The sequence below is a fragment of the Xenia sp. Carnegie-2017 genome, unplaced genomic scaffold, assembly GCF_021976095.1.
Source record: "Xenia sp. Carnegie-2017 unplaced genomic scaffold, XeniaSp_v1 HiC_scaffold_19, whole genome shotgun sequence".
Lineage (NCBI taxonomy): Eukaryota > Metazoa > Cnidaria > Anthozoa > Malacalcyonacea > Xeniidae > Xenia > Xenia sp. Carnegie-2017.
Genome location: NW_025813481.1, coordinates 1,818,217 through 1,833,558, shown reverse-complemented (window position 1 = coordinate 1,833,558; position 15,342 = coordinate 1,818,217). Strand labels below are relative to the sequence as shown.

General features: G+C 34.2%; 3 protein-coding genes across 3 annotated transcripts in view; 1 reads left to right on the top strand and 2 right to left on the bottom strand.

Moving 5' to 3' along the window:
* Positions 1–15,342, bottom strand: part of LOC124439290 (serine/threonine-protein kinase/endoribonuclease IRE1-like) — a 49,639-nt gene that overhangs the window by 16,689 nt on the left and 17,608 nt on the right. Inside the window, exons 8-14 of the mRNA XM_046989514.1 lie at positions 14,943–14,975; positions 14,507–14,575; positions 14,176–14,196; positions 13,831–13,917; positions 13,572–13,625; positions 12,559–12,612; positions 11,457–11,480 (exon numbers count right to left, since the gene is read on the bottom strand). Coding sequence (XP_046845470.1) covers positions 11,457–11,480; positions 12,559–12,612; positions 13,572–13,625; positions 13,831–13,917; positions 14,176–14,196; positions 14,507–14,575; positions 14,943–14,975 — 342 coding nt within the window. The remainder of the gene's footprint in view (positions 1–11,456; positions 11,481–12,558; positions 12,613–13,571; positions 13,626–13,830; positions 13,918–14,175; positions 14,197–14,506; positions 14,576–14,942; positions 14,976–15,342) is intronic.
* On the top strand, positions 4,852–5,845 carry LOC124439295. The gene is made up of 3 exons (XM_046989519.1): positions 4,852–5,127; positions 5,194–5,409; positions 5,499–5,845. The coding sequence occupies exons 1-3, from the start codon at positions 4,973–4,975 to the stop codon at positions 5,602–5,604; spliced, it is 477 nt and encodes a 158-aa protein (XP_046845475.1). The 5' UTR covers positions 4,852–4,972; the 3' UTR covers positions 5,605–5,845.
* Positions 8,131–10,159, bottom strand: LOC124439294 (serine/threonine-protein kinase/endoribonuclease IRE2-like). The gene is made up of 2 exons (XM_046989517.1): positions 9,613–10,159; positions 8,131–9,290 (listed from the first exon to the last, which is right to left on the bottom strand). Exons 1-2 carry the CDS (start codon positions 9,964–9,966, stop codon positions 8,679–8,681), a joined length of 966 nt encoding a protein of 321 aa, XP_046845473.1. The 5' UTR covers positions 9,967–10,159; the 3' UTR covers positions 8,131–8,678.

The following is a 15,342-nucleotide window of genomic DNA, read 5'->3' as shown; positions in this document are numbered from 1 at the left end:
CTGTTATTGAACATTTTCACTGACTGAATAAAAAATGCTGCGAACGAGAGATTGTCGGGTTTTGTGGTGATTTTGGCAAAGGCCATATGAACATTTTCTAAATTACTGTAATTTAACCCGATAACAAAAACATATTTTAATATTGCATAAATGTACTCTTTCAGTCAAACCTGTTTTTATGACTTCTTTTTGCATTTATTTCCTGATCTTTCACCGTATTTTAAAAATAAGGTCATTGTTTTTGACATAGAACAGTCATATCCAGATTTTTAAAGTACAATGATATCTTATCACTCATATATGATGTAAAGACACACGAATCGTAATGGAACATTTATGGAATATTTTTGATTCTTTCCAAGACGCACAGCTTCATCTATCTTGACAAATTCTGGAGCATTTTTGCCAGTTACGATATTAAATAAACTCTTACAATGGCCTTCTGGATTTAGTGGATCAACACATAATTGCAGCTTTTCCCTCAATTTCTGTCGATTTTTTGCATCCGAAAATATACGTGCTGGCATTTCTTCGTTATGGGTAGCTACATCGTTTGATGATGCCTCTTCATCTTTCATTGCAGAAGCACATTTAATCAGATGGCTGCAATATGAAGACTGAATGCCCAACGAGATATTGCTGAAGAGTTTAAAGTTTTACCAATTTAGCCGCCTGGCCCATTACAATAACCCATAAACAATGTTTCGATAAACATATCCGACCAAACTCATTCCATAAACCAGGCTTATGGCGTATTACATGCTTCCCTTTCATAAATCTATCTCTAAGTTCTGCCGGGAGACGCTCCATTGAGCGCAAGTTATATAAACCATATCTTGCGTAGTTGAAATGCCCACCCGCAAAAAATTGGGCATCATAGCCTCTACTGCTCCAAGATGTAAAGGCCAGTCACCCTCTTTCTCTGCCCGAACAAACATCATCATGATGAACACTGGTTTAATGAAACTTTCTACCAAAATTTTGGTTGTCCTACTTTTCTCAGCCTTTTCTTCCATTACCAATGTCAAGTGCTCAAAGCACTAGATATCTTTAATAACATTTCGTAAAATTTCCTTAGCAAGCATTCGCAGAGTCCGGACATTCTGAGGAAATCGTTTACCAGAACGCTTACGGTCAACACCTGCAAAAGCCGCTTGAAGGATCTCTTTAAAACCCATATCAGACATAAGTGATCCAGAGCATCCAACAAAACCCACGAACATATGCATTCCTCAATGTCTCGGATGAATTTCTTGAACATATGCGGATACGCCAAAGGATGTTTACCATTACTCGATATAGTTGTTGATCAGAAGTAAAGCTGTGTAATCCTGGCCAGTTTTTGGGTCTGAGGTAAGTGAATGCCATCGACTATGGTGACGGGGATCCTTTCGCATAAAACATTTTTCACCGCAAAAAACACAGTCTTCCTGGAAAGAAAACGTTGTTCTTGAATTTGATTGTCGTGTACGTTTTACAACAAACGAGCAAGTTGTAGCATCAGTTTTTTCTTGACTCACGCTTTGAATCTTTAAATGACGCTTTATATGGGTCAGTGACAGTGGCGTGCGGTCATAAGCGTAGGCAAGCGCCGCTTGCCTAAGCATTTTACCGAACAAAAATTTTTTGGATCAATCTCTGAGCAAAATCAGTTTAAATTTTTCTTTTCTAAACAATGTCAATGTAATCTTTTGTCTAAATTGTCTTTACAGTTGAAATGCTTGCTATTTATAAGCGATTTACTGTCGTGGTTTTCGGTTTCACTTTGCTACACTTGTAAGATGAGTCAAGTGGATTAAATACACCTTAAAATTTCTTATTTATTAACCAAGGCAAGCGCGCTTGCCTTCGAGCTCAATTTGAACATTTGCGCATGCGTTAATCTAGATTTGGAGGCTTCTTATTCGAGGAATATCGAGAAAGGCAAGCGGCGCTTCTAAGGGCGCCGCTTGATAGCGATTGGTCAACAGTCTTGTACGCTCGCAATTTTAAACACATATCAGCGCACGAATAATATTCGTATATTCAACACATTGGACATCCGAATTATTCACGCCGTTAATGTTATCGTTTATTAAAAGATGACTGAGAGCGAAAGGTAATGTTCTGATTTCTAATTCAAAGTAGTAGGTGCTTTACTGGTTATTTTATTATTTTCTGCGCACAATGTGCGTAAACAAGCAGGGCCGCAGTCTGCAGAGATATCGAAATGCACGCAAACGTGTGTTGTGGTAAAGTATGACTAGCATTATGACCAAAACACTATGCTCTTGTCAGTCTTGTGTAGTTAAATTCGTAAATTAATGACTAAAAATAAAAGGTACAAGATACTAAATAATAAACACGACTCTCCGATATTCTGAAACGTACGAGTCAGTGCCAGACACATTTTGAAGAACGGGAGAACACGTTGCCATGACGTCATTATACCAAAATATAAACATTAAACAACGCCATGGCCTCAGTTTGTAACACACCGTGCCAATTTTGTGCGCGAAACTGGCTGTTCTTAATTGTTATAATCACGACTGCTACAATACATTTCGCGCCTATTGTCTTGCAATTTATGTATGTAGAAGATATTATCTGTAGCATGTAATACAAGATTATGATATTGACAAGAGCTTCCTTTTGCGTAGTAGTTTTGATATTTGTATCCGGTAGATATCATGTAACTGATGTAAGGTATAAATAAGATTGATGTTCCTATAAAATATATAGCATAGGAATTTTCATCCTTTTATGTTCTACTTCTACATTCGGTATTTTCACGTACACCACGACTCCAGCGCTTGCCTATTAAATTCGGTCACCGCACGCCACTGGTCAGTGATGTATACGATGATACACAAAACTTGCAACATTGTATTTGAATGTCAGGATTCCCTTCAAGGATTCTCTTTTTCTAACCATTCATGAATGGAATCTCCTCTAGTTTTTCCCGTGCCAATGATTTTTTTCACTCTTTCTTTACCTGCCTTTATTAACACTTTGCTTGTGCCTTCACATTAAAAAAAAAACATTCATCTATCTTCGAAAAGTTCCAAAGGGACTTCCAAATTTTAAATAACAGCACAAAACTTCCACATTAAATTATTTAATAATGTAGAAATAATTGTTGAATAATCCTCAAAACTTTTCCGTAGTTCTTGCAATAAACATGATTCCTTTACTAATGGTTTGCACTACTTCATGTAACGTTTGTAAATTTATTTTGTGACTTAAGCATAAGCCGTATGCAAAAATAACTATTTCTTGAAGTTTATGCCCAAATACTGATCATTTACCACAAAATAAATCTTCTATTGTTGCTGTATCTTGTGGCGTAACATTTCAAACAAAAAGCATTGTTTGCTTTTCAATATGGCGTCCATTTTTAATAGAAGTACGCAGCCAAAAGCTCCATATTTCATTTCCCTAAAGGGTGCTAAATTGGCACCCTGAAAATTACAAATCACCGTGTTACATAAATACAAAAACTCTAAAAATCTGTTTGGGGTCCTCCAAAACAAAGTTTAGCCTGTGGCAATTAGTTAAAAAGTAATTAGAAATTAACAGGAATCTAATCCAATAGACACCAGAAATATAAAACATAAAAATCATGTCTACCCGACATCAATTGACTAAATATGGTTAAAAAACTCAGCCCTACGTTAAAAACGATTACATGGTGGTAATTTTCGTTCCAGTGCTGAGTTCGACACATGGTGATATTAGAACGTTAAGGGGCTGTTTACATGATCCCAGTTAACCGGGTTTCAGTGAAGCGTGAAATGATTTCGAGGGATTGAAAGGCACCAAAACTTCAAGGTTAAATGTTTGTTAAATGCCGCAATTCATTCCTGTTGTAATTCTCAAATTAGGCCAAATTGACTGTTTTCATTTTAAATGTTTTGCGTAGTTATTAAATCAGAATATTGTGAAATTGCTTGAGAAGATTTATCTGATGACAAGTATTGAATCGTTTCCATTTGCCAAAATCATTTAACGCTTGGCTGAATCGCGGCTACCCGGGCTCCTGTTATCAGCCCCTAATTGGTGCTCCAATTTTAACCCGATTAGCTAAACAGGGTTGAAATTTCAGCACCGGGCTTGAACTCAGCACAGGGTTAAAAATTTGGCTTATAATCGCTCGTATGATATAACGAATGATTTGTATTAAGACTGAGCTGAAGTTTCAACTCACTTAACGGAGCTCAATTCAGCACAGGGTTGAAAATGCTCCATGGCTGCGCAACTGGCTGCTGTATATTTAATTAGTTTGCTGGCTGCCGTTGACCATTTCATCATTCCTATTGGTCAGAAATTGCAGTTGACTGGCCGCCACTATGGTAATCACATCTGTAATAAAATATGCGTGACACAAAAATTTCAATAGAGTGGCTTCTACTGTATATTCACTATACTGTGGCTGAGCTAAGCTTTACTCGTGAAAGTTGGTGTAAGCAGGTTCCTCCAGTGTTCGGCGGCATTTTTGAGCGCTTTCCGGTAGCGTGTCATATTTTTCAGATATTCATCATGTTGAATAATGTTGGTCACGAATGAATGTTTCCTCCAAGTGAGCGCGCATCAAAAGCTATCGCCTCACCAAATGTAACTTTACGCATGCGCAAAGTAACTCATTTTATACTTTAAAGGACACATGCTAGCTAGAAGACAACTTTATTTTATTGTAATGCCTATAGCGTGAAAATAAGACGTACCAAGTTTCAAAGTCGTCCGCGAAATATTTAAAAAGATATTTAGGGTTATAATCGGTAAAAACACGATATTAGATGACCATTGCTAAAACGCCGAGAGATTTTTTAAGTCTGGGAACTGGGAAAGAGTGACGTATTAGTTGACATAAACAAGCATCGTTCTTATATCATTCTACGACTTGCACGCAATTCTTGCACGGCTTTCGGTAGTTTGCTATTACTGTTTTTTATTTAACAAAAATTAATGGATTCTTCTTCTGAAGAAGCCGATTATGATATTGTCATCAATAACAATGAGGTACAACCTTACATGTTTGAGCCTTTGGCCAACGCGCAAGGTGGTCATAGTAATGAATACAATTCAATACAATTCTTCGTCATCGGAAAGCGAAGATAAATACATTGACAGAATTGGAAATGTTGAATGGTTAGTTGCATTTTATTGATGCTTCATTGTTTTTCCCAAAGTAGAAAGAATGTTTTTATCTTTTAGGTGCGAGTGTGGCTTTTGTGTGGTCATGAGTACAGGACGGGAAAGTATATGTTGCCAAGAGGTAAACAACACTGATCCTCTGATACATGGCGATCATATTTGCATCACACAAGAGGAAGAGTTTGCCACAGTATGTACAAACGAAGCTGTCTTAAAAACAGCTATGGTCGTGTACACACATGACATTGGACCTATGCCTGAGAGTGAAGAAAACGAGTAAATATTACCTTAGAAGTGTAATGACGTGTATGTCGACAAGTGTATAATGCCGATAAGTATCTTAGACAAAATTTTGTATCGTTCAGAGCATTACGCTACACGGCGTACCGACAGTGGCACGGCTTGGTGGACGGCTTGGTTGCATTGTCATTGTCGGATTCTTCATTTTCGCTTAACTCATTTGAACATTGAGAGTCTGATCCATTGTTGCTATTGCTCATCGTCGACGTGCTTTCTGTATCAGACCATACAGCGCTATCCTCAAAATGTTCAATTTCACATGACGTCGTCTGTGTGCTGTGATTTTTCTGTTGAAATGAACTCAACCTCCGTACCTTAGCATAAAATTATCGTATTGCTGGATTTTTCACAAAAATCAAAACGGCCGGAATGGAAAGTCTATACCTCTACTTATCATATTTGGCACTTTTGTTTGAGTGGTTCTTGACCTTACGTGTTTTTGCGGACGGATTGTTATATGGCTGCTTGGCATTTCACATTGCGCTTCTAAGGTACGTTAAGGAATTTTTTATGAGTTAAAATAACAAAGAAAAGATCAAACGACATTAGTCTGAATTAGTTACCACTGTATATGTTTGTGTTTCGCTGTCTACATATATTTTGACATCATTCATCTTAGACAAACTTCCTTTGAGGTAAAACGCACAAACATTTCGAGCCGATGTCGACACATCGTGGTCGTCGTCTACAAGAAAGTCGTCATGTTCTGCAAGAACGTCGTCAATAATCTAAAATTATAAAATTGTCTTCAATTTGGTAATGCTATATAGCTTAGTTTTTGATAAATGTAAAAAAATATTGCTAACTATAACTATAATATTCACCTCTTGCCTTCGTCTCTTCTCAAATGCAGTTCTAACATTTGTTGGCTGCTTCCTTTTAGATGCTACACTTGTGGGTTCCACAGAGTATTCAAAAATCGTGGGTACAGCATCCTTCTTAAGGCGAAGCCGTCCTGCTGTCCATCCTACTGATTGCATCGCTTCAAAATTTTGCACGAAGCACGAACTCTCGAAATGTTGCGAGCACAATTTTGAGCTCTTTGTTGGCTTCCAATTTTTGCGTCGGATTTTTTCAATCCAAATATCTCGCATGCGCTTGTTTTCTTTTGCTGCGTTTCGTGGTTCTTAGAAGAACCGTTTTTACAATTAAATGCGGCACAATAATCCATATTTTCAATGCTAAATTGTCGTGTTGTTAAGAAGTTACCAATATATTTTGAACGAAGCGCGCATTTGTCCGCGTTTAGCGAATGTCAACTATTACGTCACAACGACATCGGTAGCTGTCGCTAGCTCGTCGGGCATTTTCAATACGTTATCAGTAAAGCATCAACTTTAAACCTCCATATCTTCAAAAATATTTATCCTTTGAGTCTCAAACTTTGGTGAACTGTTAGTTGGAGCTATACCTTCATGTAAAGTACAAAAATAACAATCCGAATTTTATGTTGCATGTGTCCTTTAAACGAAGATGGCGTCACAAAACGTGATAGCTGATATAATGTTAGAAGACCAAATTCATTCATCGAAAGCGGCTTAATCCAATCTACGATACTTCCGAAACTGCTCAGCATCTTTAGCGTCCAGCTCACGGACAATATTTGTAGCTCCCTGTGTAGGCCGTCCAGAAATCCCACGCTTTGTTCATGTAGTTGATTTAGCTGCTATCAAATGCCTTCGCCAAACGCAAAAATGGTAAAAGCAACATTTCTTTGTCTTCTACACCTGTTGACGAATCAAACATACCATAAACAGCAGCCGTTTTGCTTGAATAGCAAATATTACCGTAGACAGAGCATGCGTGAAGCTTACATTTGCTGAAGCGATAGCTTTTCATGCGCGCGCACTTGGAAGAAACATTCATTCCTGACCGAAATTATTCAACATGTTGAATATCTGGTAATTATGACACGGGTGTCGGAAAGCGCTCAAACTTTCATTCATTTTACATTTTATCTAACACAGACATTTGTTTTAATCAATCGCCGTTTTCCAACTTTTTACATAACATTCTTCGTCTGCAGATGGCTTGTCTTCTGGTTTTAGTGTGGCATCTTTGATTTCATCCAAGTCCACTCCGAGTAGCAAGAAATGTCGGTCAACTTCGTAGAAATGCCCGGCTGGACTTCTACAGTAGAAAAACACAGGACTGCAGTTTATGCTTTTATTTTTCCGATATCTTAAATATCTGAGATAATTTGATGCAAACGGTAATGAACTGTAACACGAGTAGGACTGAGAATGACCATAACAGGCTTGCAAACGAAAAATCTTCCGATTGTAGAATGGAATATGGCAAATCTATGGTTGTTTTCCGTTTACAAAGAAAGCAGAGAATTATCAATAAAGCATTCGACATGATGTTGAAATGTGGCAGGTGTACAAACAGCTTGGATATATTCAATAATCAAAAGCAAAAGGGAAAAGATTTGTCAAAAATTTCTCAAATCTTTGGAGTGAAGTGAAACATCATTTGTATTTCATTGAATAAATTTGACAAATTTCATTGCATAAAGTGTTACTTAAATAATTGAATTCGACTATTTGCCAATATCAACTAGCTTTCATACTGAAAACATTTACGAAAAAATAAAAACCGTTCAGGTACAAAACGATGTTTTCCATTTGTTTCAACATAAAAAGCTACTATTCGTGCATTCCAAAATCAATAAAAAACATCATAACAGTTACAAGGTTAGTGGCGGTGGATACTGAAACGTCAAAAATTGACTTTATTTGTTATTTGCAGAGTTCAACTACATTTAAATGTCTACAACAAACACTTATCATAACATCAGACTGTTTCTTGTAGCAAGATACATTGATGATTGGATGCTGGATAGATCATATGACTGGAGTTACCCAATTTTTAACTCCTCGCTGTATTCTGCGATGAGGTAAATCTCCAACGCTCAAAAACCTAAATATTTTTGAGTCGCAGCCACATACAATTTTAATTCATTTAACAAGATGAATGCCATGAATTGCAAGGGATACCTTGTCACTACATGACTGTACATTCGAATTAGTAATATTTTCAGTCCCATTATAAATATTTTAAGTAATCATATCCATTTGCGGAGATTAAAATTTTTCACAGTATATATTACATAATTAATTATAAGACGTCAGTATCGAGTGAGAAAGTGTTTAAATAAAAAGTCATTAAATTTAAAAGCGAGACAATAAAACTTATGAGTAGATAGTGTAAACAACTCCTGAACAAATGCACGACGTTCTTCATTATTCTTGTGAACAGATTTCGTTTTCCAGTGACCTAATGACTTTGTGCACCAGAAGAGGAAGTTCAGGAAAACGTTGCAGGAAATACTTTTTATAATTGCCTTGCTTTACATATTGTGATAGATGCGGACGAGGCTTATTTTGCCAATGTTGGTCAACGTTTCGTATAAATCTTAAGCATCCTGCCCATGTAGACTCGTACTTTAGAGTTCTTATACTGTCGTTTACTTCAAAGTTGATCAAATCTTTGACGACTTCATCATCGATACGCTTCATCCATTCTGTGGAGCCATGCAACTGCTTATGAACATCTGAAGTGGGAGAATTTTGACTTTGTGAATGTTTCACCTCCAGTTGGTTCCCCATATCACACAGCATGCTAAATTTCTCTTCATCTGATTGTAGATAAGGGTGTTTTAACGCCTCATTGGCAGATGGCCTGTCTTCAGGTTTTAACTGTAGCATCCACGATAAAAGGTCTTTAAACGTGGCATCCTTGATTTCGTTCAAGCCAGCTGGGTTTCCTTTCAAAATGTTGTCCAGTCTATGCTGTTCAATTCCAAAAGGATATTTTCCCTTTGTTGCAACATAATAAGCTACCATTCCGGCATTCTATTTTCAAAAAAAATTGTCATAAACAGTCAGTGTTGGATACTAAAACCTTAAAGATTAAATTTATTTGCGATTTGCAGAACTCAACAATAAATGTGAAGCTTAAAAAAATCTAAAAAATGTTCTCTAAATAGAATTGGAGCCATATATATGTATTAAAAGCAATCTAAATAAGGAACATACAATTGTAACAGTAACACGATTAACAAAAATTAATTTATTTTTATTTAAATAATTTTCACTACAAAATAGCAATATTTAAATAAATGCAAATAAAACATTGAGCTGTAGTTGGACCTCTAGTTCTACTTCAAGAACTTACCATAATGTCAGACTCTTTTTTGTAACGAACTTTATTAATTGTATCATCTGATGCGTTATATGACTCTGGAGCTATCCAATTTTTAGCTCCTCTCTGTATGCTTTGATGTGTCAAAGTTTCATTAGATAACATATGACTTATTCCAAAGTCAGCAATTAAAAAATTTCCTTGTACATCTCGAAGAACGTTTGTTGGTCTTAAATCCCTATGAAGTATAGGACACGGACCACTGTGAAGATCAGCTAAACCTTTTAAAATCTGCATAAGAATTGTAGGAACGACTTTTTGAAGATCTTGCAGAGAAGAAGATTTCACATAACTCTCTAACGATTCTTCACACAAATCTAATATCATGTACAAATACTCTTCGTCAAAGTTCTCTTCTAAATGGCAAAAATTCACAACATAATTTGAACGCCTTGCATTCAACTCATTAAAATTTCTTTTTCTCGATTTGCAAAGTCTTTGCCGCTATCTTTGTGTATTCGCTTTACTGCTTTTCCATAACCATTGTTTCCCAGGGCAAGGTAAACACGGGTTCCATCACTTCCTTGCCAAGCAAAACTCCTTCATGAAAATTACACGCAATTCACTGAGCAGTGTAACTTTTTCTGGATGTTTGCGTCCATATTCCTCCATCCTTTTAAACCTTTTCTGATGTATTATTGATTTATCAAAACATTTCCATGGTTGGCGCAAAAATTCTTGATCTTAAAGGAGAAGTACATATCAGGAAAGATTAAAGGACTGAAATTCATGCCATAAATTCATCAATTCACATTTTTATTTGTTTTAGCAATATCACATGACATATAACATTGCTGTGTTTTTCTCTGGATAAGAAAAGACGGATGTTTTTACTTTGATATGGAAATAACAATTACTCCGGTAGAAATGAGTTGGTCATCATACAATTCACGCGCAATAATCGACGTTCTACGATTAGTTCATTGCATGACCATACCAACCTCTAACTCAATAAAGCCAGTGGCGGATCTAGGGTACGTCAAAATAAATTGATGCAGCTCATGCTTGGATATGTTTCCATTTCCAAATACATAGAGGCAAGTCCATTGATAAAGTTTAATTTTTTTGAAATTCAAATTCAATAGTTTTGGTTTGAATATATTTTGAATTTAAAATTGAGCATCTATAATTTATTTTGACAAACGCTAGATCTGCTACATTAGATTGAGCAATTCTGCAAAGGATAAAACACACATCCTTTTCACATTAACATAAAACATGGAATTTAGTATCTGAATGTCCTGACCAAAAATCCTCTTAAAATAAATTGAATTTACTCAATGATCTCTACAAATGTTTACAAAGCAATGATCCCTTCAATAACTGACTTTGTTTTAACTGGGAACAATAAGAAATAGTTAAGATGGTTTCTTACGACATGCTGCACTTTACGTTCAGATACGGACGTTTTTATGCATGCAATGAAAAGAATTTTTCATTCCTAATTAATAGTCATTACACATTTAATATACACGACAACTTTTTTGAAAATAGACATGTTTCGACATCTCATGATGCCATCTTCATTATGAATGAAATAATAGGTGATACAGGGTTTATATAAAAGTAATATGATACATAAATTAGAACAATAAAAAGGAAATAAGATAATATAATGAGGAGCGTCCGAGCGTATTATAAACTAAATATTGTATTGAATTTAAAACTTGAACATTGAGGTCATAGTTTTGTTAATGTGGAGTGCTTCTTTGATAGTCATTAAAAATTTACACAGCATTTTCCAACTCAAGCAATTGAGAGTTGTAAAAAATTAATCATAATCCTTTACGAAACTGAAAATAATTCGTTATACCAACCTTCCAAACGTTGTTTTCCCTCTTCTGCATTATGAAAAATAAATAATAAAATAATATTAAAATATTATATAGTTATAGTGACAAGAAACTAGAGCATTTTTTGTTTCATTTATAACACAACAAAACAATTTAATGGGCTCTTTATCATGAACTATGAACAATGTTAATGTATGGGCTTCTTTTAAGATTTGGTCGCAGCATAATACCACACCGACTATAAATATAAGAAAATATAAAAATTACAGACCCACAAATTACAATTTTCCATTATAAAAAGTATTTTTGATTGGTTTTTCTCTTCAACAATAACATGTTTTTTTTCAGTATTCATTACAAGGAAAATAACCATGACTCAAGATATTGGTCGTCACATGAGTAATGATGTAATATGTGGAAACAAATGAAAGTATTTTTATATATAGCTATCATTATATTTTTAAGGTTATTGTAGACAAGCATATAGTTTGTACAATCAATTTTAAAAACAAAAATTTTATTATCGTCGTGTGCAACACAGTGAAAGTTGAGAACGCTTTGATTTATTAAGAATGTTGCAGGTTTATAAACACGGATAGATAAACAAAAATTCACAAAGGTATCCTTCTTCCACACTCTTTTCTGCATTAAGACAACCATCATTAATCCCTAGCACAAAGTTTATATTTATGTTTTGCATTCGATTCCCAGTTGAGTATCTCACCGTCGTAAAATGGCAACATGATAGGAATGAGTAAATCTTTTAAAATTTATTTTTTTGCACCATTATAACGGAAGTAGTTAAAAATAGCAATCTGTCAAAACGCTGACATTTTAAAAACAACGCTTGTTATTTTTTAAACGACTCAAACCAATATCTAAGTCACAAAGAGCATTTTCATAAAAAAACCTTTTTTGGCATGCATTTTAGTTTTTTGCTGCCCACATCGGCTTTGCTTATATTTAACGATCTTATGCAAATATTCTAGTGTAACGATCTTATGTAAATATGCAGGACAGTTTCCTTTAAATGCGGAAACATTGAGATTGAAAAATCAAAGATGAAAGCATCTGTCGAGGTGAAAAGAGTTCGGAGAATTAAAGAACCTAATGTTTTTAAGGTTACCTTCTGAAAAGCTTGTGTTCATCGAAAAGTGTTCATCCAAATTATCATCTGCATCTAAACACATGATAAAGAAAACAAAAGTGTATATCACATGTTACACTACCCAGCTTTTGTAAAATATGAATAAAAAGTCGGTCCACAAACAAAAAAAAAAGACCAAAATCTCGGTCTGACTAAAATTTTGGGATATTTGATACAATAAAGCCACAATAAAGCTGGTCCCAGGACGTAGAACACTCCTTCTTAAACCTTTCAGCGAGCCATAATTTATTTAGAATTTGCATTTACGTAACCATTTATTGTATGTTATTCGGTCTTGCAAATATTACATGCATGGTTATGCTAATACCGTGTGTTTGCAAAGAGGGAGTTGAACCAGTGAGTTGAACTACCTTACTTTGTGGTTTCTAATCTTTTGGGTGGAAAAATAACAACGTGGGTTTTATTGCAAGTTTTTCCGTAAAACTAATAATTTACTTTTTCATAACACATCATAAATATCTCTTGAAACAGTTATTTGTCACAAAAAAAGTTAAAGGAAACGAATAACTTAGATCCAACATCAGGGCATCTAGCTACCACATAAACGCTACATGAAACTATGTATTCGTTAACATAATTATTGGCTTTTACTTGCTTCCAATAATCAATTAATATGTTTTAAAAGGATGTTTTCAACAATATTCTATTTAAGTTCATTTATGTACGTGTAACGTATACATGTAACTGACACGTTGATCATGATGGTTTTCACAATTCACTTTTAGCATCATAGCCAGTTTTCACTTGCTATACATATTGATCAATTTTCTATGTTTACAAAGTTTAAAATTTTAACATGATTATGATCCACAACATTTGCATTATTTTTGAATTAAAAGATTTTTAGTTGGCTACATATAACGATACCTTTCAAAATTAATTTATCAGGTTATAAATTATTGTTTGTGTTTAGCGTTGAAAAACATGGAAATGTTTGGGCAAATGTTGGCTAACAAAAATTTTTTGCTTACCAGGTTTTGATGTGGAAGGCGAAACACCAGTGATGACTTCACTGTTATTATCATCTAATAGATAAATCAAACTAATTTCTTGCAATGCAATTAAATAACATTACAGTATGATGAAAAATTTCTAAAACTCTCTTATCTGACCCTTTACAAACGTATGAATGATACGCATGATATAAACGACTCTTATGTTTGTGTTTGACTTTTAAAGGGAAGGTAAGATGCTTGTCCAAATGTTTGCTAACAAAATACAATTTCTTACCTAGTACTGCTGTAGAAGGAGTTTTGTCAATGTCGTCATAGTCGTTGTCACTCATGGGAAATGGCAAAGATATCTTTTCGTAAGAAGCTGGAAATTAATGCATTACATTACACGGTTAATATATCATAGCAAGATAAAAGGAATACTTGCTGAGTTATTTCACTCTTCATTACATCTCATATTTTGACCGTTAACAAAAGTATGTGAATAAGGAAGATATAAACGAATCTCAATGGTTACATTGCATTCTTGTTTGTACTTAACATTTCAAAAGGCAATAAAGATTACATTTGAGTAAAGCCAGCCTGTGCAAACACCGTAAGTGTCTGTTTTGAACATACTAACCTTCGCTAAGTCGCTTAATTTCTGCAAGTAGAAAAATAAAAATTATTTTGCAATTGCATAAGACACGTCAAGTTGACTGTTTTAACTATATTGTTAAAAAACTGAGACTATATAGACATAAAAAGCTTCCTAAAATTAATTGATATTTTTCCAATTTAATAAAAACAAAAATTCAGAAGGTTATCACAAAGTTAAAATTGCAAAATTTAAATACTTAAGAGCTGTTTATATGATCCAAGCTAACCAGGATTCAGTGATTTGTCTAGGTTTCCCGTCTAAGGATGGTGATAGCTACTATGATATCTTAATTAACAAAAGTCTGCATAAATACCGTTATCTTTTTTCATCGATGGATCAGTTTCAGATTCTTTTAATGTTGGCTCTTGAAAATTATTGGAACCTAGTTTTGAAACGATTAAACGATATTTAGCAGAGTAATATAAATTAGAATCAAAGATTTTATGTTGAGTAGATAATTACTCATTCTATGAACAATTGTTGGACAAAACCTTTCAAAGAAAACTGGGAAAGATACAAAAAATTCACTTCATACACCATAATATTGTATTCCAGTTGCATTATTGTAAAATAATTCGTAATGAAAATAATATTTAATTTTGCAAAAAGAATGTTGTTTACCTAAATATTTATTGAACCTTACTTTGTTAAGGGAAAAAATTAACTTCTTACTTGTAAAACTACCCATCATTTATGTATTATATACAATCTTTCATATGTAGTATATAGCTGTGCACGATCATACTAACCAATGAAAACTTCAAAAAGAAGGTATACTAAACCTAGAAAAAAATAAAAAGTATTTTTATAATTACATAAGACAGGTCAAGTCGACGTACATGCAGTACCCTGGGCATGCACTATGTATTTCATTGTTTACAGGAAAAGAAACAAAGTTGCAATAAATAACATGTAACATCAATTACAATTATGGAGATTATTGTTCATGTGATTAAATTAAAAAAAGGAAATTCGTTATTATGCATGAAATGTATAAGCTTATACACTTTGCTAAAGAAAGAATTTCTAATATCTTTATTTTTCTGAATATTTTTGTCATTTATGCTTTATATATGAAGATTCATCAACAGTAAATTGCATGACCTCCAACAAAATATTATTTCAACATTTAAGAAATAAAAGGTTAAC

Excerpts from the sequence above, each read along its gene's own strand:
- LOC124439295 (XM_046989519.1), top strand. The coding sequence starts at position 4,973 with ATGATATTGTCATCAATAACAATGAGGTACAACCTTACATGTTTGAGC. Across the intron at positions 5,128-5,193 it reads AGAATTGGAAATGTTGAATG|GTGCGAGTGTGGCTTTTGTG; the intron begins GTTAGTTGCATT and ends TTTATCTTTTAG. Across the intron at positions 5,410-5,498 it reads CCTGAGAGTGAAGAAAACGA|AGCATTACGCTACACGGCGT; the intron begins GTAAATATTACC and ends TGTATCGTTCAG.
- LOC124439294 (XM_046989517.1), bottom strand. The coding sequence starts at position 9,966 with ATGATATTAGATTTGTGTGAAGAATCGTTAGAGAGTTATGTGAAATCT. Across the intron at positions 9,291-9,612 it reads AAAAAGAGTCTGACATTATG|AATGCCGGAATGGTAGCTTA; the intron begins GTAAGTTCTTGA and ends TTTTGAAAATAG.